Source organism: Hoplias malabaricus, chromosome 5, assembly GCF_029633855.1.
Source record: "Hoplias malabaricus isolate fHopMal1 chromosome 5, fHopMal1.hap1, whole genome shotgun sequence".
NCBI lineage: Eukaryota > Metazoa > Chordata > Actinopteri > Characiformes > Erythrinidae > Hoplias > Hoplias malabaricus.
Genome location: NC_089804.1, coordinates 52,517,012 through 52,542,824, shown reverse-complemented (window position 1 = coordinate 52,542,824; position 25,813 = coordinate 52,517,012). Strand labels below are relative to the sequence as shown.

General features: G+C 40.1%; 2 protein-coding genes across 2 annotated transcripts; both read right to left on the bottom strand.

Annotated features, from left to right (window-relative positions):
* Positions 1-403: 403 nt before the first annotated feature.
* Positions 404-11,808, bottom strand: LOC136697115 (integrin beta-7-like). Its single transcript, XM_066672061.1, has 14 exons — positions 11,676-11,808; positions 10,467-10,546; positions 9,714-9,903; positions 9,075-9,245; positions 7,126-7,361; positions 4,939-5,097; positions 4,710-4,805; positions 4,544-4,633; positions 4,208-4,348; positions 3,594-3,784; positions 1,684-1,910; positions 1,032-1,242; positions 685-866; positions 404-565 (listed from the first exon to the last, which is right to left on the bottom strand). Exons 1-14 carry the CDS (start codon positions 11,728-11,730, stop codon positions 432-434), a joined length of 2,163 nt encoding a protein of 720 aa, XP_066528158.1. The 5' UTR covers positions 11,731-11,808; the 3' UTR covers positions 404-431.
* A 1,580-nt stretch (positions 11,809-13,388) lies between these two features.
* Positions 13,389-25,481, bottom strand: pfkma (phosphofructokinase, muscle a). Its single transcript, XM_066670401.1, has 22 exons — positions 25,391-25,481; positions 23,748-23,821; positions 23,547-23,624; positions 23,063-23,252; positions 22,698-22,863; positions 21,654-21,698; positions 21,443-21,551; positions 19,839-19,934; positions 19,655-19,747; positions 18,708-18,833; positions 18,561-18,625; positions 18,335-18,398; positions 18,000-18,146; positions 17,736-17,806; positions 17,175-17,262; positions 16,917-17,069; positions 16,364-16,528; positions 15,515-15,576; positions 15,055-15,166; positions 14,855-14,954; positions 13,836-13,941; positions 13,389-13,706 (listed from the first exon to the last, which is right to left on the bottom strand). The coding sequence occupies exons 1-22, from the start codon at positions 25,479-25,481 to the stop codon at positions 13,547-13,549; spliced, it is 2,361 nt and encodes a 786-aa protein (XP_066526498.1). The 3' UTR covers positions 13,389-13,546.
* Positions 25,482-25,813: the final 332 nt, after the last annotated feature.

Below are 25,813 nucleotides of genomic sequence, written 5' to 3'. Positions count from 1 at the left end.
GCCAAATTTTATGACCTCTTCCTCACAATATTTCACATTTCAGCACAATTTAACTGTCTATATATATTAATATATTATTAGATAATTAATTAATCTAATCTAGCATGAAGCAACATATGAAGGAATATGTCTGTTAAATCACCAAACACAGCAGATGAACACATTTGTATAAATCAATCATTCAGAAGCAGTTAAATTAATTAGCTTTAGGACCCTCAAATGCCTTTTCATGAACAAAAATACCTATGAAATCATTTGATGGAACATTTGTGTCTGATTCTGCTGATATGTTTGTGTACCATAATAATATGGATGTCGTGTATAAATGAAATAAATTAGGAATGCAGGAAACAAATTTCTTTAGTTTTTTAATACTCAAGCTATTGATATAAAGCTATCGAAGATGTCTAGGCTCAGATGTGACTTTACCCTTATGTTTTGACGAAGTAATAAAGATTAAACAACAACAAGTACACTAAGATAAGAGCTGATCCCAAAATTACAACTCCTCCTACTCCACTGAGGAAGATCACTGTGGTCCCAAACATAGCTGACTGATACAGATCTGAAAAGACATGAAATACAGAGGTTGTAGGCTCATTGATCACTTGGGCTTTCGTTCAAATATACATGCTTCTTGTATTAAATTTAAAAAATACAATAGACTTTGATGGTGTGACTCACGTTGCTTTTCCCTATAAAAGATTCGGATGGTCTCACTGTCTGCCTCCACATTAAAAAATATAATTTCATCATGACAAAAAAAGGTTTGTGTTTCAGGGGAGTGAATGAGATCAATAGAGGGACAGACTTGTTTGCAGCTTTCTTGTTCCAGTACATTTGACAACATACAATGAACACAAGCCCTGAAAAGAAAGAAATAGCCCACACAAGACAAGAAGTCATATATAAAATTGCTTATTGGTTTAGAGGTGGCGTCTTTGGTTAAATCACTCTGTTAATGCACACACTTTAGTTTAATTGGTGTTTAGATAAACAAAGCAAAATGCTCTTGGGGTTGTAATACTTACCTATATTCGAGACATGGATACAGGGCCACAGTGCAGCTTTCACCTTTGAAATCTGGATGGCATATGCATTTATTACATTCACAATAACCATGACCACTGCATATACTTCCATTTGATGTCTGGCACTCCTCTGTAATAGTAGAACATTCACAGGCCGGTCCTTTATAGTTTGGGTGGCATTCACAAATGCCACAGTTACATTGTCCATTTCCTGAGGCCAACAGAAAGCTTAAGTGAACAGACAGGTACACAACAATTTAAGTATTCAAACTACCATATTATATGTCGAGAAAGACACAATGACGAATACAGGACGATTAAATCTTAATGGATAAGGGGATTTGATATATAAACCAATCCAAATATCATAAACATCATGAGAAAAACAAAGAATATGAAGCCTTTGCTTGAAAGCATTAAACTGCTGAGGGCAGAAGAGGTGGATATATGGATATGTGTTATATCTATTCATATACAGTGCTTCATTTTCATTTAATAACTGTATGAACTGGTAAGTGAATGGTACAAAGGTTTATACACTACAGCAGTTGAATTTAAATCTAGTTAGACTGGATTTTCTAAGATATGGGTCCTTTAACAGATAGCCGCACATGATTCTAAATATTGCAAATGTCTACATTGCCTTCTTTACCCCCACATATGAGGTTTTTATGATGATTGCAACTGGTGTCATCACACTGGCAGAACTGGCCCTCGTATTGACCATGGCAGGTGCAGTGACCACACAGGCAGGTCCCACGACCGCTGCAGATTTGTGTGCTGTTGGAGGGTGTACATAAAGCATCCATGGACGATATGGAGTCTGTATTCTGCTGCTTCTCACACTCACACATCTGACCAATGTGTCCTTCATCACAACTGCACACAAATCACACAAACAATTTTAAAACCCACCCAGAGATTATGGCCAGGCAACATGACCATTTTTATTGTTGATATAAAAAATTATGTTAACATTCTCTGAGCATAACATGGTTGTTGTATGTGCTTAAAGAACTGCGACCAACTACATATTTCAGTACAAAGAGTGGTCTCCAATCTACAGTGGAGAAAATGTCATAAAGCAGTTTTAAATCATGAGCTTATATTTAAAGGAACACTATGTAGTATCTCTACCTTATAATTACAGCCTCTAAATTATTTTAAATGATGTTCCACGGAGCTGTAATAGGGAGAATACAGCCTCTGTGGCTGATACGCTAGGTCCTCTGCTGGTTACTTCTGAAGCAATTTCTGAATCAAGGGGTGTAAGTCTCTGGTGAGAAACGGGTAACGCTTAACGGCACATATCTCACAGGTGGATGGTTGACTAGCTAGAAGAAGAATCTATTATATGGCAGAGAGAGCAAGGAGGGGGGAGAGAGAGAGAGAGACAGAGAGAGAGAGAGAGAGAGAGAGAGAGAGAGAGAGAGAGAGAGAGAATGTGCGGCCATACAAGAGTTAATACTGGACTGAATTTACACAGTAGAGTGACCTAAAAGCGACACAAGGACACAAGTCTGAGCAGTAGTTCCAAGTTTTGTTGACAGAAGTATTATAATCAGTCTTTGAGAGTTCCTGAGCAGTGAGCCTGGGTTTGCAGCTGCTAACTTTAGACGGATTAGCTCACTTTTTAGCATTAGACATTGATTTTGGTAATAAGTGCTTTTCATTGGTTGATATGTTATTAAATGACTAAAGTTACACTTTGTGTTGGTGGAACCCAAGCTTTGCTGATAACAAAATGTTAGAATCCGGTTTTTGAGAGTTACTGATGTACAAGTGTGAAAGTTAGTGTTTGATAACTGTAGCCGGTTTAGCTCCGTTTTTAGCACTGAACATCGTTTCTGGAGATAAGGTTACTCTTTATGATTGTAATAACATGGTCCAGTGTGTATTATGAGCGATATGTGGGTTTTATTATGTAGTCAACATTATTTTATTAGATTACACACATTCCCCCTGCTCAACATCAGCTGAAACACTGAGAGCCGTTTGCTACTTTTGTAAACATCACTCGATGAGTAAGTGAGAGAGAGAGAGAGAGAAACAATAGGACTTTCGAACTTTCGACTTATAAATTTTCCATTTTTTCTATTACGCAGTTCTTATTAGAGGGGCGGCGCGGTGGCGCAGCAGGTAGTGTCACACAACTCCAGGGACCTGGAGGTTGTGGGTTCGATTCCCGCTCCGGGTGACTGTCTGTGAGGAGTGTGGTGTGTTCTCCCTGTGTCTGAGTGGGTTTCCTCCGGGTGACTGTCTGTGAGGAGTGTGGTGTGTTCTCCCTGTGTCTGAGTGGGTTTCCTCCGGGTGACTGTCTGTGAGGAGTGTGGTGTGTTCTCCCTGTGTCTGAGTGGATTTCCTCCGGGTGACTGTCTGTGAGGAGTGTGGTGTGTTCTCCCTGTGTCCATGTGGGTTTCTTCCAGGTTTAGTACAGAATCCCTGACTACATCCAGGCTAACAGTGAGCCTAATCACGGCTGTTTTTAATGTGAAGAAGAATATGTTGAGAAAATGGTGATTTCTCCTTTATAGGTGATTAAAGGTTTGGATGGGGACTTGCCTGCAGATGCCGCATGTATATGTTCCATTGCCATGACAGTGAGCTGAGTGTCGCTCTGTGTCACTGCAGTCACAATCACAGATCATCTCCACTGTTACAGAAAGCTCCTCATTAAGGCCTTGGGGTTTGATTGTAAAGGATTTAGTGTGGGAGAAACATACTGAACTGCTCACTGTGACTGTGAAGTTAATCTGCAAATGAAATTATACAAATTCGGTAAATGATTATGAAAACACATAGTAAAATATGTGCTAAAAATTTTCAAATATATATAAGAAAAAACAAAGCAGAAGACCTAACTGCACTGTCACATCAGACTTGCATTAAACACACATTAAAATGTATGTGTAAAGCCTTCTGTCCAGCAGCTGACTACAGCACCACTAGTATCTTACTTAATTGCATCTACTTAGGTGCTGCAGAGAAAAAATATCCAGACTAGATATTTATGTTTTGAGGTTTTAACCCTTTTGTTTCCAACTAAAACTTAACAGTTAAATAAGAGTACTATTGTACTATTGTAGAGTAATATATGCAAGTTTTAATGCTACATATATGATAATCCTATAAAAGCCAGGAACAACTCCACTGTGTTGTAGTGTCTAATTTATTACCTGCTGATTGAAGCCTACATTCCTGCACTCTCCTCGTTTTTGACTCTGGCTGTGGGTGCCATCACTGCACCAAGAGGAATACGAGATGTCCAAATCTGCTGTAGCTTTATGATGCTCCAGGATAAGCTTGGAAACCAAATCCTGTGAATATTCAGTCATCTTTGAAGGGTTTCTTTCAAGTTAATGAGCCATGACTTCATAATAACTTTATAATAATAACTGTTTTAAAAGCAAATCTAAAAGCAGTCTGCAGGGATACTATATATATATATATATATATATATATATATAAAACTATTTTATTACAAAGAGTATGATAAAAGCCATTGGACTCACATTGTAAGCATCGGAGATGAGCTGCAAAACATTACTGGAGTTTACCTTCAGCATCCCCACCACTGACTGGGGAATTAATTCACTGAGAGCCTGCAATATACAGATATGTATAAATGGGAGCAATAATACATCAAGACATAAGCCTAAGATAATTATTATTAAATACCTCATAGTTCTCCACACAATTCTCAGTAACTGCAAATATTATTTTTATATGGTTCCTAGCAAGGACCTCTGAAAGATGGCCAATTGAAGGGTAGTCCTAAAGCACAACAAAAAGGTAAGATTGAAGGAATTAAAAAAAAAAAAGAAGAGCATGACTGTATATTTAGCACTTATTGAAGGCTATTTATACACACTATAAAGCATCCATATTTGCACACATAAAAGCATACCAGGAGTTCGGCATTCTCATAGAACCCCTTGCTATTTAAGTGGCACTTTCCATCATTTGGTCTGACAATACCAGCAAGTTTGCCATCTCCAGCCATGTGGAAGATATCATCAGAGACATACACCAAGATACGCGTTACATTACTCCATCCAATCTCCTTCTGAAAAGAGCAGCACAGTGAATACATTCAATTGCAGCAAAGGTTTTATGTGTTGTTGGAAGAATCACCGTAAAACTTAACTATAACATTGCATTTAAAATCTTACTTTTTAAATGTAATTATTCTGAATATAAAAATAATCCTTAGAGGACATTTCAGTAGAAATCACTTCAAACATCAGGTTCCTTTCAACAGAACAAACATTTCTCACTCTGTAGACTTCTCTGGAATAAAACATTTCACACCAAATCTCTGAATAATTGTTTACACTGTAATAATAATCTCATCTCATCTCATTATCTGTAACCCTTATCCAGTTCAGGGTCGCGGTGGGTCCAGATCCTACCCGGAATCATTGGGCGCAACGCGGGAATACACCCTGGAGGGGGCACCAGTCCTTCACAGGGCAACACACACACACACACTCACATCTACGGACACTTCTGAGTCGCCAATCCACCTACCAACGTGTGTTTTTGGACTGTGGGAGGAAACTGGAGCACCCGTAGGAAACCCAATCAGACACAGGGAGAACACACCACACTCCTCACAGACAGTCACCCGGAGGAAACCTACGAAGACACAGGGAGAACACACCACACTCCTCACAGACAGTCACCCAGAGGAAACCTACGAAGACACAGGGAGAACGCACCACACTCCTCACAGACAGTCACCCGTAGGAAACCCACTCAGACACAGAGAGAACAAACCACACTCCTCACAGACAGTCACCTGGAGGAAACCCACTCAGACACAGGGAGAACACACCACACTCCTCACAGACAGTCACCTGGAGGAAACCCACTCAGACACAGGGAGAACACACCACACTCCTCACAGACAGTCACCTGGAGGAAACCCACTCAGACACAGGGAGAACACACCACACTCCTCACAGACAGTCACCCGGAGGAAACCTACGAAGACACAGGGAGAACGCACCACACTCCTCACAGACAGTCACCTGGAGGAAACCCACTCAGACACAGGGAGAACACACCACACTCCTCACAGACAGTCACCCGGAGGAAACCTACGAAGACACAGGGAGAACGCACCACACTCCTCACAGACAGTCACCCGTAGGAAACCCACTCAGACACAGAGAGAACAAACCACACTCCTCACAGACAGTCACCTGGAGGAAACCCACTCAGACACAGGGAGAACACACCACACTCCTCACAGACAGTCACCTGGAGGAAACCAACTCAGACACAGGGAGAACACACCACACTCCTCACAGACAGTCACCTGGAGGAAACCCACTCAGACACAGGGAGAACACACCACACTCCTCACAGACAGTCACCCGGAGGAAACCTACGAAGACACAGGGAGAACGCACCACACTCCTCACAGACAGTCACCTGGAGGAAACCCACTCAGACACAGAGAGAATACACCACACTCCTCACAGACAGTCACCTGGAGGAAACCCACTCAGACACAGGGAGAACACACCACACTACTCACAGACAGTCACACGGAGGAAACCTACGAAGACACAGGGAGAACAAACCACACTCCTCACAGACAGTCACCTGGAGGAAACCCACTCAGACACAGAGAGAATACACCACACTCCTCACAGACAGTCACCTGGAGGAAACCCACTCAGACACAGGGAGAACACACCACACTCCTCACAGACAGTCACATGGAGGAAACCTACGAAGACACAGGGAGAACGCACCACATTCCTCACAGACAATCACCCGGAGGAAACCTATGAAGACACAGGGAGAACACACCACACTCCTCACAGACAGTCACCCGGAGGAAACCCACTCAGACACAGGGAGAACGCACCACACTCCTCACAGACAGTCACCCAGAGCGGGACTCGAACCCACAACCTCCAGGTCCCTGGAGCTGTGTGACTGCGTGCCACCCTTCTTTATTTTGTTTGTTAATAACCTGTCTATAAAAGATTATATAAACTGCTTATGAAAGTGGTTATAAATATATATATATATATATATGTTTTTGTTATGTATTCAAACATGCTTCTTTTACATTTACCTCACACACAGCCACTTGCATTACTCCATCGAAGCCAGACTCAGGCATGTCCTCGTTTCTGGAGATACTTTGTTTGCTGACCTCTCTCTCAAACTCCTGCATGTTGTCAGTAAGTTTGAGTACATGCTTGAAGCTGAAAGCAGGTTGACACTGGTGCTCGGGACAGGGGTTGGCCAGTTTTTCTGGCATTGTGTTCACATATGGGATTTCACGCTTGTCCACAAAAGCTCCAAAACCTGTAGATATAATGAAACCACTCAATGTTTTAATCTTCACTGTCCTAAGAAAACTGCATGTTTCTTTCACATCTGAACACATTAGCTGTGTTTTATACTCTATGATAAATTCATGAAAAATGGATGTATTTAAATACTCCAAAATAAACTGGAATACTACATCTTCATTAACATGCTTTGAAATTAAAAAGGTTTGACTTCGCCTGTAAAGTTACCATTTGAGGGGTTGTATTCAACCATATGTTTGTTGCACAGCTACAAAACATAATATCATGAAATCATTTTTTCCATGATAATCAGAAAATAAACTAAAACTTGGTATTTTTCTGCAAGCTTTACCGTACATTCAGTCATCCATCCATTCATTCATACATTAATTAATTAATTCATCTTCTATAGCCACTTATCCAGTACTGGGTCGCAGTGGGCCATGACATCACTGAGCAAGCAGGAACACACACTGGACTTGGCGCCAGAGATCACAAGGTAGACCACACTCACACATTCACTCTCACACACACACACACACACACACACATCTACTGACACTTCTGCACAGCCAGTCCACCTACCAATGTGTGTTTTTGGATTTTGTCAATTTATTTTAAAAAATAAAGTGAAACAAATAAATGTTGTTAATCTTTTTCACATATCACATTTATGTCTTCCCTCAATATGTTAAATGTGTTAAATAACATTGATTCACAACTGTTTTCTCTCTAGAAGACAGACTGAACTTAATTTGACTGATCATTTTTAATATCATTGTTTTTCCATATGGCACGGTGGCGCAGCAGGTAGTGTCGTAGTGACTACTCGGGTTTGATTCCCACTCCGGGTGACTGTCTGTGAGGAGTGTGGTGTGTTCTCCCTGTGTCTGCGTGGGTTTCCTCCGGGTGACTGTCTGTGAGGAGTGTGGTGTGTTCTCCCTGTGTCCGCGTGGGTTTCCTCCGGGTGACTGTCTGTGAAGAGTTTGGTGTGTTCTCCCTGTATCCGCGTGGGTTTCCTCCGGGTGCTCCGGTTTCCTCCCACAGTCCAAAAACACACACGTTGGTAAGTGGATTGGCAACTTATAAGTGTCCGTAGGTGTGAATGTGTGAGTGTGTGTGTGTGTTGCCCTGTGAAGGACTGGCGCCCCCTCCAGGGTGTATTCCCGCCTTGCGCCCAATGATTCCAGGTAGGCTCTGGACCCACTGCGACCCTGAACTGGATAAGCGCTTACAGACAATGAATGAATGAATGTTTGTCTATAAGAAAGAAAGAAAAAAGATTGCACTGTTCAAAAATAGTCTTGTGGAGAGTATAAAGAAGTAGTAAAATGCAGTAAATAGAAATAAAGTTTCAAACATAGAAGCACAGTACAGTGAAAACATAAATTATATGGACTACTACAAAAAAAAAACATGTTCAAGACATTTATCAATGTAACAATGCATATACTGGAATAGTTATATGATTTTTTATATGATCCCTCACAATGCCACTGTCCTAAAAGGGGCCAAATTTAAGTCAATATTCTCTCCAGGATTTAATTCAAAATGCCTGATTTCTCTAATCACCTCCAACCAGCCCCGAGGTGTCAGTTTGCTTGTTAAAATATTCTGGGAACGGTTTTTACTCCCTGAACCTGAATTTGCCATCACTGCTCAGCTTCTGTCTCCCAAGAAATGTCTTCAATTCAAAATAATACAAATTGCATTGAGGCCTACTCACCGATCCTGACCGCCTGAGTAACATTCTTTAAAGCAGAGACAACATCCCGTCCCAGTGTCTTCACATTCTCCAAATCATACTTCATAGAAAATGAAAGATCCATGAGATAATACAGGTCAATAGGATAGCCTTCAGCTCTTTTGAATGCTACTTTGAATGTCTGAGGAACCCCTTCAGGACAAAACAAATATCAGTTTATGAATAAAATAAACTTATACAGAGCATCATGAAATAACTTTGCTCTTCAGTATCATTTTAAAGACATTTTTGCGTGTAAACAATTGTATGCAGACAACAATGTATCATCTAAGGCAGCTGTTTTTTTTTAATCTGAGAGAGTCTGAGAGCAGTATAAAATATGTGTCTAATAACATTTGAACTTTAAGTCATTCATCTTCTGTAAAACAACACTTCATCCAGATGAGGGCAATGGTTTGTCATGAGCCTACCTGGATTTATTAGGCACAAGGCTGGAACAAACCCTGGACAGGAGGCCAGTTTATTCTCACCCAGTCACTTGCACACTTACACAGATGGGCAATTTTGCACAGCCAATCCGCCTAACGACTGTGTTTTTGTTGGGCTGGGCTGTAGGAAGTGTCCAAAAATGTAATGTACAAAGGTAAGTGAAGCACATACCAACTCTGAGCTTAAGATGGAGCTTCTGTGGTTGAAGCTGGACCACTCTGCCTGAAACATTGCCAAGTTCTGTGTCCATAATTCTCTGGACATTAGGCTTAGGATCAATGATCGCTGAGCAGTTCCTTTTCCTAAGACCCTCCGGAGTATCGCATCGCTTGTTGATGTGTTGTCCAGGAGTCAGAAAACCCTTCAAATACACACATAAACACTGTGGTGGTACCCTCGTACCTTTAATTAGGGAACATATTTGGACCTTCTTATTATTCTATAATAATTCTCGATTTTAAAGTTGTGTTGATTTCATACACCACATTTCATCTCCAGGACTTATATTATGTTCTTTTAATTTTTTAAAAGAATATAATGTACCTTTAGGGAACACAACTGGACTTTTAAACACTGTTGTACTTTTAAGGTACATTTCCACTGTTTGTATCTTTCGTGACCAAAAATGTACCTCTGCCAGACCTTTTTGTCTGAGAGTTTATAGAACCTTCTAAAGGCGGGACAAGGCAAATTATATTTTAATCTTAAAATATGAGGATCTAATGTGAACACAAGAATTCTAAACTTAATATGCACTGGTTTTAATGACAAGTAAAACACAATCCTGTTTTAATTGATTAAATATTACCTGCCCAGTTACAAATGTTAGCCATTTTTGAAGGTAGTTTAATTAGTGATGATGTTATGAGATATTTATGCTAGAAATATACTACAAAAGTCTACAAAAAAGTATACAAAAGTCACCTTTTGTTCACACCAGCTACAGCCAGCATTCTGCACACACTCCCAGCAGGTGGACCATGAATGGCACTGAGCTTCTGAGGCTAGAAGCAAAAAAATATTGTGAATTCAATATCCTGGTTAAAAGAATAGTGTTTAAACAGTGTGTAACATTCAGATGGCAGACAGTGTTCGGCTGTCAAAGGTCCAAAATTGGTTGTAAGACTCCAAACTTTTTCTTTAGAGCAGAGTAAATGCCAGTCTGACATATACATAAAGGCCACGCTTGTGGTGGCAAATCCTTGTGGCCGACCAGCACCATGCAGTTTCCATACATCTGGGAAAGAGGAGTGGCATTCCAAAGCCTTCTTAGACTTGGGTACAAAAATGAACCCAGAAGTCATGGGCCCAGCTCTTTATAATGCAGACATTACAATCCTCCACTAGAGCAGGACGGTTCTGGTGAGCTATGAGGTACACAGTGAGGAGGAAACTGGAGCACCCGGAGGAAACCCACACGGACACAGGGAGAACACACCAAACTCCTCACAGACAGTCACCCGGAGGAAACCCACGGAGACACAGGGAGAACACACCAAACTCCTCACAGACAGTCACCCGGAGCGGGAATCGAACCCACAACCTCCAGGTTCCTGGAGCTGTGTGACTGCGACGCTTCCTGCTGCGCCACCGTGCCACCCATTTTCTGAAATTATCTTCTTCAAAATTATTTTTACAACTTAAAACAAGCTAGTTTTGCAATAGCTTAAGCCAGCAGATTTAGCATGCTAATCTATATCATTGTTTACAATAGGTTTTTAAATTAACACAAGTAAATCAAAAGAAAGGCTCCAAAGGCTAGTTCACTAGAAGTTAGCATACTGTGAATGACACACGTTTAAGAAAAACTACTTTGCATTAAAGCATAAAGTGAGAAACAAATTTTGTACCACACCTTTAGTATTAAGTGAGTTTTAGAACTGCAGTCCACCTAGCCTTCCTTGTAACAGTCTAGAAATCTAGCTAGTGAAATTGGATTGACTTTATTTGTCTTTGTATAAAGTAATACACAAATGTATAATAATTAAATATTAATGACTGAAAGGTGACTAACAGACTAAAACAGAAAATCATCTTTACAGAAATACATAAGTAGAAATAATGATCTGATTACTACTGATGAGTAGATTATCAAATTATTATTGCAAAATATGAAAATATAGATATACTTACATCTAAGAAAAATATAAACAAATAAGGAAATGGTATGTATCTTGTTTTTCAGCATTTTCCAGAAGCAGAGATTGTTCAAATGAAACCGATAGTCTGGAAAAAGTGATTTAAAAAAAAAGAGGGTTTTGGAGCAGTTCTACAATGACTGCATCTATTTATTACAATGAAAATGGATGTTGGTGCAGTGAAATATGGTGGAATGATATGGTAGAATAGGTTCTTATCAGTCACACCCAGCACTCAACAGTGGTCACGCATCTGCACTTCAAAAATGTGGTAGTACACTTTTTTTTTCTATAGTTAAATATAACTTGCAGAGATCAAATGTACCAAAAGCTTTAACCTGAAACAAACCTGTATGTAGAACACAAAAAAATATAAAATTGTTTTGGAAATGCATAAAAAATGTAAAAGGTTTTCATTAAATCCACTATATAATTATAATGGACTCACCCTGTTTTGCATCTTTTGTTTTAGTACAGAATTGTAACGTTACATTGCAGTTGTAGATTTTTTTCATTTTCTTCTTAAAACATATGTTGTGAAAATTTAAGTATTCATTAATCCTTTTATTTAAAGCATGTAGTGTACCTTTAGTGTATACATTTATCCTTTAAGACTGTTAGTTTACCTTTGCTGAGCAAAGAGGTGCATGGTCAGTAAGTCTTTTCTGATTGTGTGTGGTGTGATATTCCTATAGATCCTTGTCGTCTAAATCCCTGCCTCAGGTCACTGACTGTGAGGAGTGTGATGTGTTCTCGCTGTGACCGCATGTGTTTTGTCCTGTCCTGGCTGCACAAAGGTGTCCATATTTGTAAGGGTGATTTGTGTGTGATGCCCTGTGATGGACTGCCACCATGTCCAGAATGTGTTAGTGCCTTGAGCCCAGTGATTCTGGGTATGATCTGGACCCATCACAACCTTGAACAGGGTGAAATGATTACAAAAATGAATGAATCAATACATTCATGAATAATAAACATTGGATTAATTAGGCTAATGACTAGCTCAGGGGCAGACTGGCAACAAAAAAGCAACCTGGGAATTAGCAACCTGGGCAGTGAACACACACACAAAGAGTTGTGGGCAACCAGCTTTGCATCTCTAGAACAGATAAGCATCTTGCTGATTTTCAGCTATGAATGTTGATGGAGGGGACTTCACTGTTCCTTCATACACCCACCTACATTTTTCCTACTGATTCAGGAGACCAAACTTTCTGTCTCAGGCCCACATAGCTGCTTCCTAAAGCAAATAAAGTATACACTGTTTGAGCACTCTTTATAGCTTTTTAATATAAACATATAGTTTGCATGGGTATGCAGTCCTTTGAAACTGACTGCCCGTTTGGAACTGAGTGGACATTCCCCCTTTAATGACAACTAAAAGTAAGTCCAGCGACAGGGAGATAGCACAGCCAAAGTTTTCGTAAAGTGCAGAAGGCGTGACTGGCTGGAATTCATGATACTTTATGTGTGAGTCAACATGGTTCATGATTCTTTCCATCTTTACTCAGATAATAAAAACAGCCAAGGTTTCGGTTCTTTTAATTTCACCTCAAGAATTATCTGGTGTTATGCATAACTGAGAAAGTCAACTTAGCGTGCATTTCTTTATTCTTCTTTTATTACAATGTACCATTAAAAACTGACCTTCAAGTTTAATTAATTTATATTTCTCTAGTGGTACGCAGAAGTAACTGCTGATATCAGATCCACTGAGTCCATGGACAAAATACAGGGTTTCTCTATAAAAGAAAAACAATGAAAAGTAAAGGCTAGAGACCTGAGAGACAAGGGTTGTGAGTTCAGGATTCCACATTGTTTTTTTTTTTTGTTTTTTTGCTCTTTACAATGAGTAACAACACATTTTTATTCTTTGATTTTCCCAGACAGAACAACTGGAGCTCTCTTGCTGATAACATGTTCCATATGAGCATGCTCAGTAGTGTCCAGATTTATCTTGTACTTGGCCAAGATCTTCAAAATAGGTCTCAGCTTCAGCCACCACTGAGTATTTGGAATACGATGCCTATATGATAGAGATAGATAGAGAGAGAGAGAGAGAGAGAGAGAGAGAGAGAGAGCAAGAGAGTCAGTGAAGTGTGTTAAACATTTAACTGCTACAGTATTTGACTGCCACTGAGATGTAAATTCTTACTCAAAGTCTGTCTCTTCCTTGAGCTCATCCAGGGGCTGGAACACCAGTCCTCTTTTCCTCATGCCCAGCACACATGCTGAGTCTGGACTGTTGGCAAAAATACGCCCTGTACAGACATGAGGAGAAAACATAATATATTCCAGCTAGCACAATTGTGTAGACAATTACACTCATGATACAGGATATATACAGGATTCTATAGAAGGTGGCACTGTGGTGCAACAAGTAGTGTTCGGCCAGGACGCAGAAGTAAATGATGCTTCTTTATAAAATATAAACACAAACAAATGAAAATCAGACAAAACAAGAAAGAACTTAACATGAGAAATGTAAAAGACATCATACAAAAGACTACTGGGGATAAGGAGACAGAGTAACAATAGAACCATGGAACAAACAAAACTACAAAGGGAATTTAGACTAACCAAAAAAGCAACCCAGGACGGGGATAGAGAGAAAACCAGAAAGGAACACAGGAGAGAGAATGAGAAAGGGTCAGGGACTAAAACAGAAACAGTGACTGATAAGACCATGACAGACATAAACCAGTGATTTACAAAGAAAACTATAAACATGGGAGGACAAGAAACCATTAAATGTAGGACAAGCAGGAACACAGAATATAAGAAGACACATGGGACATGACGTGACACAAGGAACACAAGGACAGGACGTAAACATGCCAACATAGGCAAAGGGAACACATGGGAACAAAACAAAACAGGAAAACCAAGTCAAAAAATGGAACAAGATAGAAATAGAGAACACACTGCCTCAGGTGTGTTCTCCCTGTGTCTGTATGGGTTTCCTCAGGGTTCACCCACAATCCAAAAACCCTTGCTGGTAATTGGTTATTCAAATGTGTCCATAACTGTGAGCGTGTAAGTGCAGGTTTGAGTGTGTGGTTCTATGTGATGTGTAGTCTCTAGAGCCACTGTGACCCTGATCAGGATGAAGTAGTTTTTGAAATAAATGAATGAATGATTTAATGAAATCTATACCAAGGATGTTACACCCACCATGTCTGTAACAATCTTTCAACTTTTCGGTTAGCCAGAGAACTGATTTCGCCCCCATCTTAGTGGCGAAATTTCTGTCGAATGGCGTGGGAGTGCCACCCTATAAACAAAATGTGTACATCAACCCATAGTCTTTCAAAACATCATAGAGTACATATCATGAATTTAATCTCACTAGCGGTTGTATAATTACCACTGACCTGCTGCATGTGTCCTAAGACATTCTTACGACAGTCAAACACGCCCTTTCCTTCTTCTGAGTACAGGTTGAAGATGAAGTCGGTTGTGTAGTTGGAATTACAGTTCTCATTTCTACAAAAAGAATAAGGATTTAAAAAGGTCATAACGGTAACTTCGGTGTGAATGGGTGGAGCCAAACTTTAACCGATGTACACTATTTAAATATCGTTTTTTTTGTGTGTGTGTGTATTTATATTCAAAATGGACTCATTTAGCAGCTCAGTTTACACTGCAGTCCTTCACACACACCAGTGATATAAAAAAACTCAACATCAACTCAGTTGGCTGAGGTAACACTGGTGATTGATCCTCTGATGATAGAACAAACTTTTAAACCACTGCACCACTCAAGAAACTTCATTTATGTTTATGTTTTATCTTAGTTTTTATTATTATTATTTTATTTTGATGGATACTAACCTGAGAATCAGGCCTCTCTTAACTGTTGTCTTCATCTTCTCTACCAGATGCTCCACATTTAACTGATAGCAAAAACACAAGCAAGATAACACACATCTGTCTCTCGACGACTCATATGAACAGTATACACTGATGTCAATTTCCTGCTGGAATACGCCCCCTCAGTCAGACTGAGCGTCAAAGCGATCACCTGTGTTTAATATACTCTTAAAAAAGGTGGTTCTTCAAGGGTGCGTCCCTCCATATAAAAACATTTTAATGTTTTCAGGAGTCTTTCAGAAAATCCTGTAAGCATAGAAATGTTTCCTAAAGTATCTATGATGCTAAATAATCCACAGTCATTACTGAAAAAACCTGGAGAAATACATTTTTTAAAGCAAAAAAGCCACCTCACTGCCATTCAGTAAGGACAGTTATCTGTGCAGGTAAAACAAAGAAAGAATGAGCCCCCACAGAGAACTTGGACAGCACGTGTATGGCAGGGAATGAGAAGAAACACCATTGCCATGACATTTGCTTCTGTTGTCATTAGCTTTTTGTTGTCTTTTAAAGGATAGCTCCGAATACTTGCTGTATTTATTTGTAAAGTCAGTCCTAAACAGCTTTTCTCCATTTGAGACGTTTATGTTTTCACTGCATTCTCACTGAACGCTAACACTGTCATTCTGCCACTCAGTGGGCATAACCACAGTCACTCCAGCCAGCTGTGACTTCACATGCTTACCCTCTAATAGTACGGCTTGGTGTGAACTGAACTGCAGTCTGTGGTGTTACCCAATGCGCAATACTAACTTAAAGAGGATCTCATAGAATACACACAGAAGTCTCTACAGACTTATATTTGCTAACCTCTAAATCCCGAATGCAGAAATTTTCTTCAAAGATGTATGCGGCATCTGCCCCAGCAGCGAGTCCAGACATGGTGGCCAGGTAACCACAGTAACCACCCATCGTCTCAATGATGAATACACGCCGTTTAGTGCCTGCAGCTGACTGCTTGATCCTGTCACAGGTCTACACACACACACACACTGTAAATAACAGTGTTATTGTATTTACAAATCTCATTTCCAGAAAAGGAAATGTGCAAATAATTTAAAGGAACACAAAGTAAGATCTGGTATTTTTGCCCCGGTCTCCCCTTATATTTGTAGATTGTATTTAATTTTTACAGCACTGTCCTGAAAATTAAGGAGGAGGGTTGGCTCTATCCAAAAAATAGAGCCCAAAGTAACAATGAGAAAGCCTGTATTCTCCCCTTTACAGCACAAAGACCATATTTCCTAATTAAACTTTTAAATAATATACAGGTTTTAAATGATTTGAACATCATTGCATTTAGTCTCAGCTTTTTTGGAAATGGGGTTTGTAAACTGAAGTAGAGTTTAGCTACAGTTCTGACCGTAGTGATGGTGTTCAGGGCAGTGTCAGCTCCAATACTGAAGTCTGACCCAGGAACGTTATTAGAGACGGTTGCAGGTATGACCACCATGGGGATACACAGCTCCTCATACCTCTGTCTAGCCTGGACCAGTTCCAGACCACCAGAAAATGCCTGAGGGATTAAATTAATATGTTTTACAGTTTTGCAAAATCAGTGAATTACAGCATGACACTATTTTGTCTGCAGGTGACTCTACATGATTGCTTTATTGCATACCTCAAAACCTCCAATAATGACCAACGCGTGAATGTTGTACTTGGCTATATTCAGGCTTATCTCCTCTATATGCTTTGATGGAAGGACTCTGTTGAGGAAAATAAAAAGAGAAATGAACTGAAGAGAGGAGCTGAGTAAACAGAAGGTGAATAAACAGTCTTAATAACTCATTATGGGTCAGCAAAATGACACTACTGGCATTGTGTCATCAATCTCTCTTCTTGCTTGTGGGTATCGTCAGAACTTTCCAGAGCATTATATAACTCCATGTGCAATAACAAAGATATGTAATAACAAATGATAATCATTATCATTATTACTGTTATTAAACTATATATGCAAATTTGTCAGTCAATGTTTTTTGTGTCTTCTTCATTCTTAATTAGTTTACTTTTGCAAATATTTAATAAAAATACAATTGCACTACATTTATTAACGTTTTATTATAAAACTCTTTTCCTGGTGCATTTTCTGTGTTTGAAAATCTCAGACAACTTAAATATTGTGATCCGTATCATAGGTCAAATAAATCACCCAGCCATATTAATCAGTGAATGGTACCTTTTGGTGCCCAAATTGGAGCCCCCTTTTCCTGTCCAGCCTCCAACATTATTCCAAGTGATAGGCTCAATCTGAAGAAATGGATCAGACCCATATTACTGACACATGCAGCACTTTAATGTACCTTTAGCGCTGTTAGCTTTGGAATGTCAAAACTGTGGTATTTGTTTGTAAAGAAATGTTTATGTCCTGTGATGATAAGGGGTGGGAGGTGGGGGGTTGGAAGGGTGGTGTTGGGTGTGGGGAACAAAGAAAGCTGCTGACCTTTCCCTGGGCCAGACCCTCGAACCCATCATGCACAGCTAACATACTGTGGCCCTGAAGGATGCCAATCCTGACTGCAGATCTCACTGCTGCATTCATACCAGCACATGGAGCTCCAACATTCAACACAGCCACATTAATATTACTCTGAGAGAGAGAGAGAGAGAGCGAGAGAGAGAGAGAGAGAGAGAGAGAGAGAGAGAGAGAGAGAGAGAGAGAGAGAGTGTAGTTCAGGAAATGCATTGTAATTTTATATCATGCAGAACATCAACACTATTTGTAACTGTAGAGTCACTGTATAAACATTTTCCATATGTGCAAAAAATACTTCTTACTTTGACCTCAGGGATATGCACATGGGCCAGCAGCTTGTATGTGTTCCAGTTGTTCTCAAAGCTCCTGGAAAGGGAGGTGTTATTGTGTTATACTAAATAATAAAGAGGAAAATATAACTCTTAATAGCAGTTCTTCATAACTGCAGAGAGCATTTCTCCAGACCTCTATAGAAAGCATAGCATGGCAGCAAACATATCTAGGAAGAAGTTAAAGTGAAACACATACTTTCCTCTGAGTTTCACAGCGTCATCATATCTGCCCTCTTTCATAGCCACAGTAACGTCTTTGGTCTGTGGATGAGAAAGTGAAAGTCTGAAAAAGGAATCAATGTCCTACAGCAGGCCATTGTTCTGGAGAGACAGGGATACATACAACTTGTACACACTCCATCAGCGGCAGTCTCACAGCCTGGTTCCCTGACAGACTGACCACACATGCTGGAGTATCAGGAGTGGCCTCCAACAGAGCCATCACAGCTTCAACACCCATCCTACTGCCCTGTTACACAGTGGACACACATACACACACACACACACACACACAGAAACACATGTGACATGTGAGCAGTGCTGAAAAGAAAATTGTAAAATGAGTGGACTTCTAAAAAGAGGGAAAATCAGTGTCTCGTTTAAAGAAGCAATCTGTCATTCATTCATTCATTCATTCATTATCTGTAATCGCTTATCCAGTTCAGGGTGGGTCAAGAGCCTACCTTGAATCATTGGGCGCAAGGCAGGAATACACCCTGGAGGGGGCGCCAGTCCTTCACAGGGCAATACACACACATTCACTCACACACTCACACCTACCGACACTTTTGAGTCGCCGATCCACCAACCAACGTGTGTTTTTGGACTGTGGGAGGAAACCGGAGCACCCGGAGGAAACCCACGCAGACACAGGGATAACACCAACTCCTCACAGACAGTCACCCGGAGCGGGAATCGAACCCACAACCTCCAGGTCCCTGGAGCTGTGTGACTGCGACGCTACCTGCTGCCGCCCGCAATCTGTCATGTTTACCATAAAACAGTATGTATAAAGTCGTAATTTATTTTTTTTACATTGATTCAGTATTTTACAGCTTTCCTGTGGGATGAAGAATTACATTGCTTTGTAGCCCCATAAATAAACAGGTTTCCCCTCCATACCATGGGCCCAGCCATATTTGTAATAGGGGTTTAGTTTTGTTACATTACACAGTATAATTGAGGTTTTATAGCAGTTTCTCATTGGAGAAAGTGATTAACTGCTCTTTTAATCTGCCTGATAAACAAAGCCGTAACATGAATAAGCCAGAGAGAAAGAGACAAACCCACCAGTATCCTGTCGAAGGCTGAAGGGGTTCCACCTCTCTGCACATGGCCAAGGATAGTGGCACGGGTGTCATATCCCAATCTCTTAGTCACTAACTGCACATGGAAAAGAGAACATTTCTAATATCACACACATCAATCTGTTCTAGGATCTTTACTAAGGAATAAAAGAGGAGTAATCCATTACCTCTTTAATCTGATCACACGTGATGGGCTTGCCGTCTCTGCCCATTGCTCCCTCGGCCACAATAATCACATTTAGCCTAGATCCTCTGTTTCTGGTCTAAGAGGAAAAAAACCCCAACACACACATTTTTATACTGTACTATTATTTAAATAAGAGAATATTTTATATAAGATTAAAGACAATTAATATTATTATAGTATTAATATTTTATTTGGGAAAGTGCCTGTTTAACCCTTTCCAAACCTCTGCTTGTGACAATCCAGTATTATGAGGTTATCATACAATATCTAGCTTTACTGGTTAAAAAAATACTTCATTATGTTAAACCAAGTGTGCTCTTAATTTAATAAATTCATAAGATCAAGGAGAATATCTGGAAATAAAATTTCTTCTTAACTCTCACAACACATCTTTTAAAATTTTTTATTATTTTAGATGTATTGTATTATTTTAAAGCACCCCCCCCCCCCAACGGTGTTCGGAAACTCTAATAGGCGTCTTGCCTGTGACGTAGATGGTGGACAACAACTCTAGAAGCTGCACTTAATTTAATGCAAAATGAGGAAAAGGTGTGTTGTTTTTGGCTGCAATCATTCAATGTACAGTGGGACATCTGTGCACAAATGGCCCAAGGAAAGGACCCTCCGCTCACTCCGTTATCTGTAGCTCATTTCACTGGCGCTTTTCCAACAATATGGGCATGTAAGGACACCAACGAAAGGTGTTCAAGAGCCTCTGTAACATGGAGGTAAACAGGGTAAGGACACTCACTTCGCCTGTTTTAGTTGGTGTTAGCTTGACTCGCTAAACTCGGTGGCTCAGATTATACTCGGCTACGTAGCTGCATTACGGAGGTTTATAGTGTCGGATGAATTCGAGTTCGACTTCGATCACATTTACAAGAATAACGGTACCTCTAAATTTGAGTTTAGCTTATTGCTAGGCTATTGTCATGAATAATGTTGGTTATTTAGCTAGATACTTTCATAACAGTCAGTCATAACGGTGTTTTACCGTGGTGTTGTTCAGCTGTTGTCCACCAGTGACGTCACGGTTGCGTTCAAGAATTTCCGTAGCGAGCTCGGGTTTTTCCGTCAATTTAATAAAATTGTCGGTTTTAAAGCAAATTAAGCTGCTATTTTCATTTTAATTCATACTTATATCTGTCAGTAACTAAAATAATGTGAAATATTCATGGAGGTCCATTAAGTGGTGCTTAGACCTTAGATCTAAAAAGTCCATCAATTCACAAAGTGAATGCAGAAACTAGGTCATTTTAATGTTTTGGCTGATTAAGATATATTAAGTGTAATATAAGTGCAGCATTTGAGGAGTGACTCCAAACCTCAGCATCCAGTGGGGGACCAAACCCTAGAAAGCCCATATATTAAACACCATGTCAAAACACTAAAAACCCAGCAGCTAATATGAAAAAGCACTGAGTGAGTGAAGCGTGGAATGAGCCAGCAAAAAAAGGCGTGTTTGGAAAATAAGTACCAAGTTTCACTTTTCACTTATTATTATTATTACTATTTTTTGCTGATACATTTGACACAGGATACATTTCATAAAACACAAAAGTGTGTGTACACAGAGTGGGTTACCTCCGTGAGTCTCCTGCACAGGTGTTCTTCCCAGCCATCATCAGGGGGCATCTCAGGAATAAATACCCAGTCTGCACCACATGCCAGAGCAGTGACCAGGGCCAAGTAACTAACACACACACACACAAACGCAAAATTATAAACGCAATTCACAGCCCAGAGGTAGCTACGTAAAAGTTTTTCAGAATAAAGCCAGCCTTATTCCTCTTACCCACAATGTCTTCCCATGACCTCCAGGATGAAGGCACGCTGGTGGCTGTAAATGAAATCAACCTGGTTAGATTTTTGAAAAGCTGTTTTTATATTAAGAAAACATTTCAGAAAAGTGTAAGAGAGAGGACACCAAACCTTTGAGAGTCAGTGTGTAAAATTAAAACAAATCCTTAATACAAATTTTCTTTCAGACAGTAATTACTGCCATTTAAGGGTATGTTTACACTTATAGTTCGGTTCCTTGGTTAGCACCAAACAAGAAAATTATACATTCTTTTACTATAGTCCTTGTTTGCCTTGTGTTAACATTGACACATTTAAAATGGCACCTAAATAAGTTTAAAAAACCTTAAAAAAGTCATGTTATCAACTGGGCTTGTAACTGGAAGGTTGCCAGTTAGATCCCCAGAGCCGGCAGGTCATGACTGTAGTGCCCTTGAGCAAGGCACCTAACCGTTGCTAGGGCTGCTCACCGCTTCCGGCATGTGTGCTCACTACCCCCTAGTGATCGCTAGTGTGTGATCTCCTTTGTGTGCAAGCACAAGTGGCCAGTAAAGTGATTCTGATTCTAATTCTATATTCTTTGAGCCAGTCGTCAGAACACTGCACCACACTGCATTTACGGGGGTTGTGTAAACACAGCAAGAGTTGAAAAAATGAATAAGAGTCAAAAGCACACCAGAAACCATGCACAACCCAAAGGAGGTATGCTACTGTTTTCAGTACACTGTTCTTTCAAGGCATGTTTAGTGTTAAATCTTGTGACATCTTTTTACATCCTGTGTTTGCTTTATTTAAATGCCTTTAGTTGGTACTGTGTTCATACTTGAAACAAACTGCACTGCAATTATTTTAAAAGCGGACCCACCAGCTCAGGCAGTCTCAGCCTGCTAGTTTGGTGCGTACCACAGTTCAAAGAGTTCACACTTACTCTAATGAACCGTACTAGCAGACATCTCACACAACAGTTTGGGGCTGACAAGTATAAACACATCCTAATCGTAGAAAAAAGTTTTCAGCTTGCTTCTGTGAACCAACTGACCTCTGGGCTGTTGTGGTGATGCTGTCCAACACCTCCATGATGCGGTGGAGAGCTGAATCTGTGCCAATGGTCATGTCTGTACCACAGAAATCATTATCAATGGATCCCACCATCCCAACGATGTTCAGGTGGCATGCTGACTTGGCATCCTCTGCAGTGATTTTGCCTGAAAGAAAATACAGTGTCTGAACAAAACGGAGATAACAGGCTTTCTGACAGAAACAGCATATAATCAGCATAGAATGCATATGTATGGATCTGCTTGGATGTTTTTAGAGTGGATGAGGCAGGCAGATCCTAGATGGGTTTAGACTAGGATTGCTGCCCACTGTGCTCCATTGTGTAAAAGATATCCAGATGCTCACCTTTGCTGACCAAATCCCCAAGCAGACCGCTCCACTCTGTGCGGAACAGATTGGCGCCGGTCAAGCTCCCGTCACCACCAATAACACACAGGTTGGTGATGCCCCGTTTGACCAGGTTATAAGCAGCCTTTAATCGACCCTCTCGCGTCTGAAAATCCTTACAGCGGGCACTGCCAATGACTGTGCCACCCTAGAAGACAAGTGAATGCAGAGCTCAACCCACAGTGTTAAAATCTATAAGAGAAAATTTAAAATGAAGAATTATCATGTAGTTAAATATTAGTAAGACATTCTCTTGGCATAGCCTTGTAATTTTTCACAGCAATGTACAATAACACAATAACATAAAACAAGGACATGGTGTCTCTGATGTTGTCTGATTAGCGCCCCCTTGTGGTCCAGCTCCTACACAAGTGAGTATGTGTGAGTGCCACATTCGAACACGAAAAACATATTTTGTAATTGTTTACATGCAAGTACTCACTAATTGCAGCATCATAGACACACTTTCCCAGGTTGCCTGACGAATATTATCTCCTCCATCAACCAGGCCCTGATAGCCCTGCATACAGCAAGACAAAAACAGAACACAGACTATAACAGAACAGTTTGAAGACTGAGATTTTTCCATAATTATGCTCTAAATCCAACATTATCTTATCAATATTTAACACGTTCTCCTGACCTCATGAACGAAGAAGACTTTGGCTCCAGTGTACAGGCCGACTCTGACTGTGGCCCTCACGGCAGCGTTCATCCCTGAAGGAGAGAGTTTCACCTTATGAACAAAATGGATAAAACCTTCTTTAAAAAAGAACCTTCTTTAAATGCCTCTCTTATGGTGTACGTGGAGAATCTTTTGATGCACAGTTTGCATTGTCATCTCATGACCCCTTTGTCAATTTCTGATAAACCATTTTGACCTTCAGATATCTTTGAAATGAGATCTCTGTATAGCAGACCGGTACAGTGTAGTGGGTAACACTGCCACCCACTACACTACAGACTAGGATTCAGGTCCCAGCTTGGTCAAGGACACCACGTTAAGAACCCTTGGGCACCACTCTGAACACTGCGTTAGCTTACGTCTGTTACATGACTAACACTGCAAGTTGAATATTTGCATCTGCCAAATATTATATATGTAAATATATACTCTTTCTTGTGTAAAAAAATGTGTTGGGGAACTAACCAATGATCAGTGAAGTAAAACATGTCTGGACAAGAGATCAAGTTTGTATAAATATAGTTATTGCATTTTGTAATTGCAGAATGAGAAAACAACTTGGGATAAACATATGTGGACCTTAAAGTGACATTGAAACTTTATCCAAGAAACAAGTTCCAAGGTCCAGACTCTTGAGGTCACTTAATCCTGCATCTTCTGCAGCTCTGCTGTAAAGGCCAGGACACGTGGCCTCTGTTGTGTTGGAGGAAAGGCAATGGCTCTGATTTCAGAGGGGAACAGCTGTGGAGCTGTTGGTGTTCCTATCTACAACTTCATGTCATTCCAGAAAAAGGTCACTGCTGCTAAAATTAGCTCCACTTCACAGAGACACTGAGGCACAAGACAAGGGAGGCTAAAGGCTAGTTATGCTAAAGGTTAGATGAACACTAGAGTGTAATGGAGACACGCTGGGGATGATCAGGAGACAAATGCTGAAACATATGACTGAGCCAGTTTAAGTGTTGCTGAAGAAGAAAAAGCTTAAAATGCAAAACATCCCAAAACTTGAAACTGGAAGAATATGTTAAGGATCTCCCTTTCAAAGAGTTCATTATTCATCTGTTAGCATTTTCCACTATATATACATAGCATTTAAATACATTGTGTATGTAAAGACCACTCCCATCAAATAATTAATGAAAAGACACACATAATGAGATTTTAAACAAAACCTTAATTCTAATAAGTCTAGAGACTGTGTTGAATATTTCCTATATATCGCCACAGTCCAAAGAAAAGCATGTATATTTACATAGTGATGGTATATTCCTTAACATTTATATATATTCTACAGTAAAAAAGCAATAAATGAGTACTTTAATTTCAATAATTGTTTTACACAGACAGAAATCTATATGCAATTATGGAAATTGTAAAACTAAACTCTCTAATTAAATATTAGCCTAAATTATGAAGTTACTTACTACTGTTTACAAAAATCTGTCTAACTTTATCTGTCTCCTACTGCTGTTTCTTCGGATGAACTTCAGAGTTCACTGCAGTGTCACTCAAGCTTAGATTAAAAGAGCCCTCTTTATTTAACCATGACCCGGCTTTAAGTATCTGGCAGACATGTACATAGGCCTTTCTTTCCTGCTTACCTTGCGCATCACCTCCTGAAGTGAGGACAGCGATGGCCCGTCCAACTCCCATCTTTGTGGGCTCCACTTTCGTAGTCGGCATCTGGGACATAGTAAAACGCTCTCCGGAGAATCAGGGAAAGTGTAAGGCAGGTGAAATGATGCTGTTTCACCCCCCAAGTCTCTCAGAACAGGGGTTTACAGAGGGCAAGGTTTTATAGGAGAGTGTTCCACCTCCCACCCCCTTCCCCTAACACTAACAGTAACACACACACACACACACACACACCCTCCCCCCACTCTCCATTTTGAACTAAATATAAGCTCCCCATCAAGCCTCAGCATTCAGTCATAAAGTATATACTGAATAAATCAACAGCTTTAACATGAAATCATACGTTTTTAAGATATAATCTAATGCTAAGCACTAATAAAATATCAGTA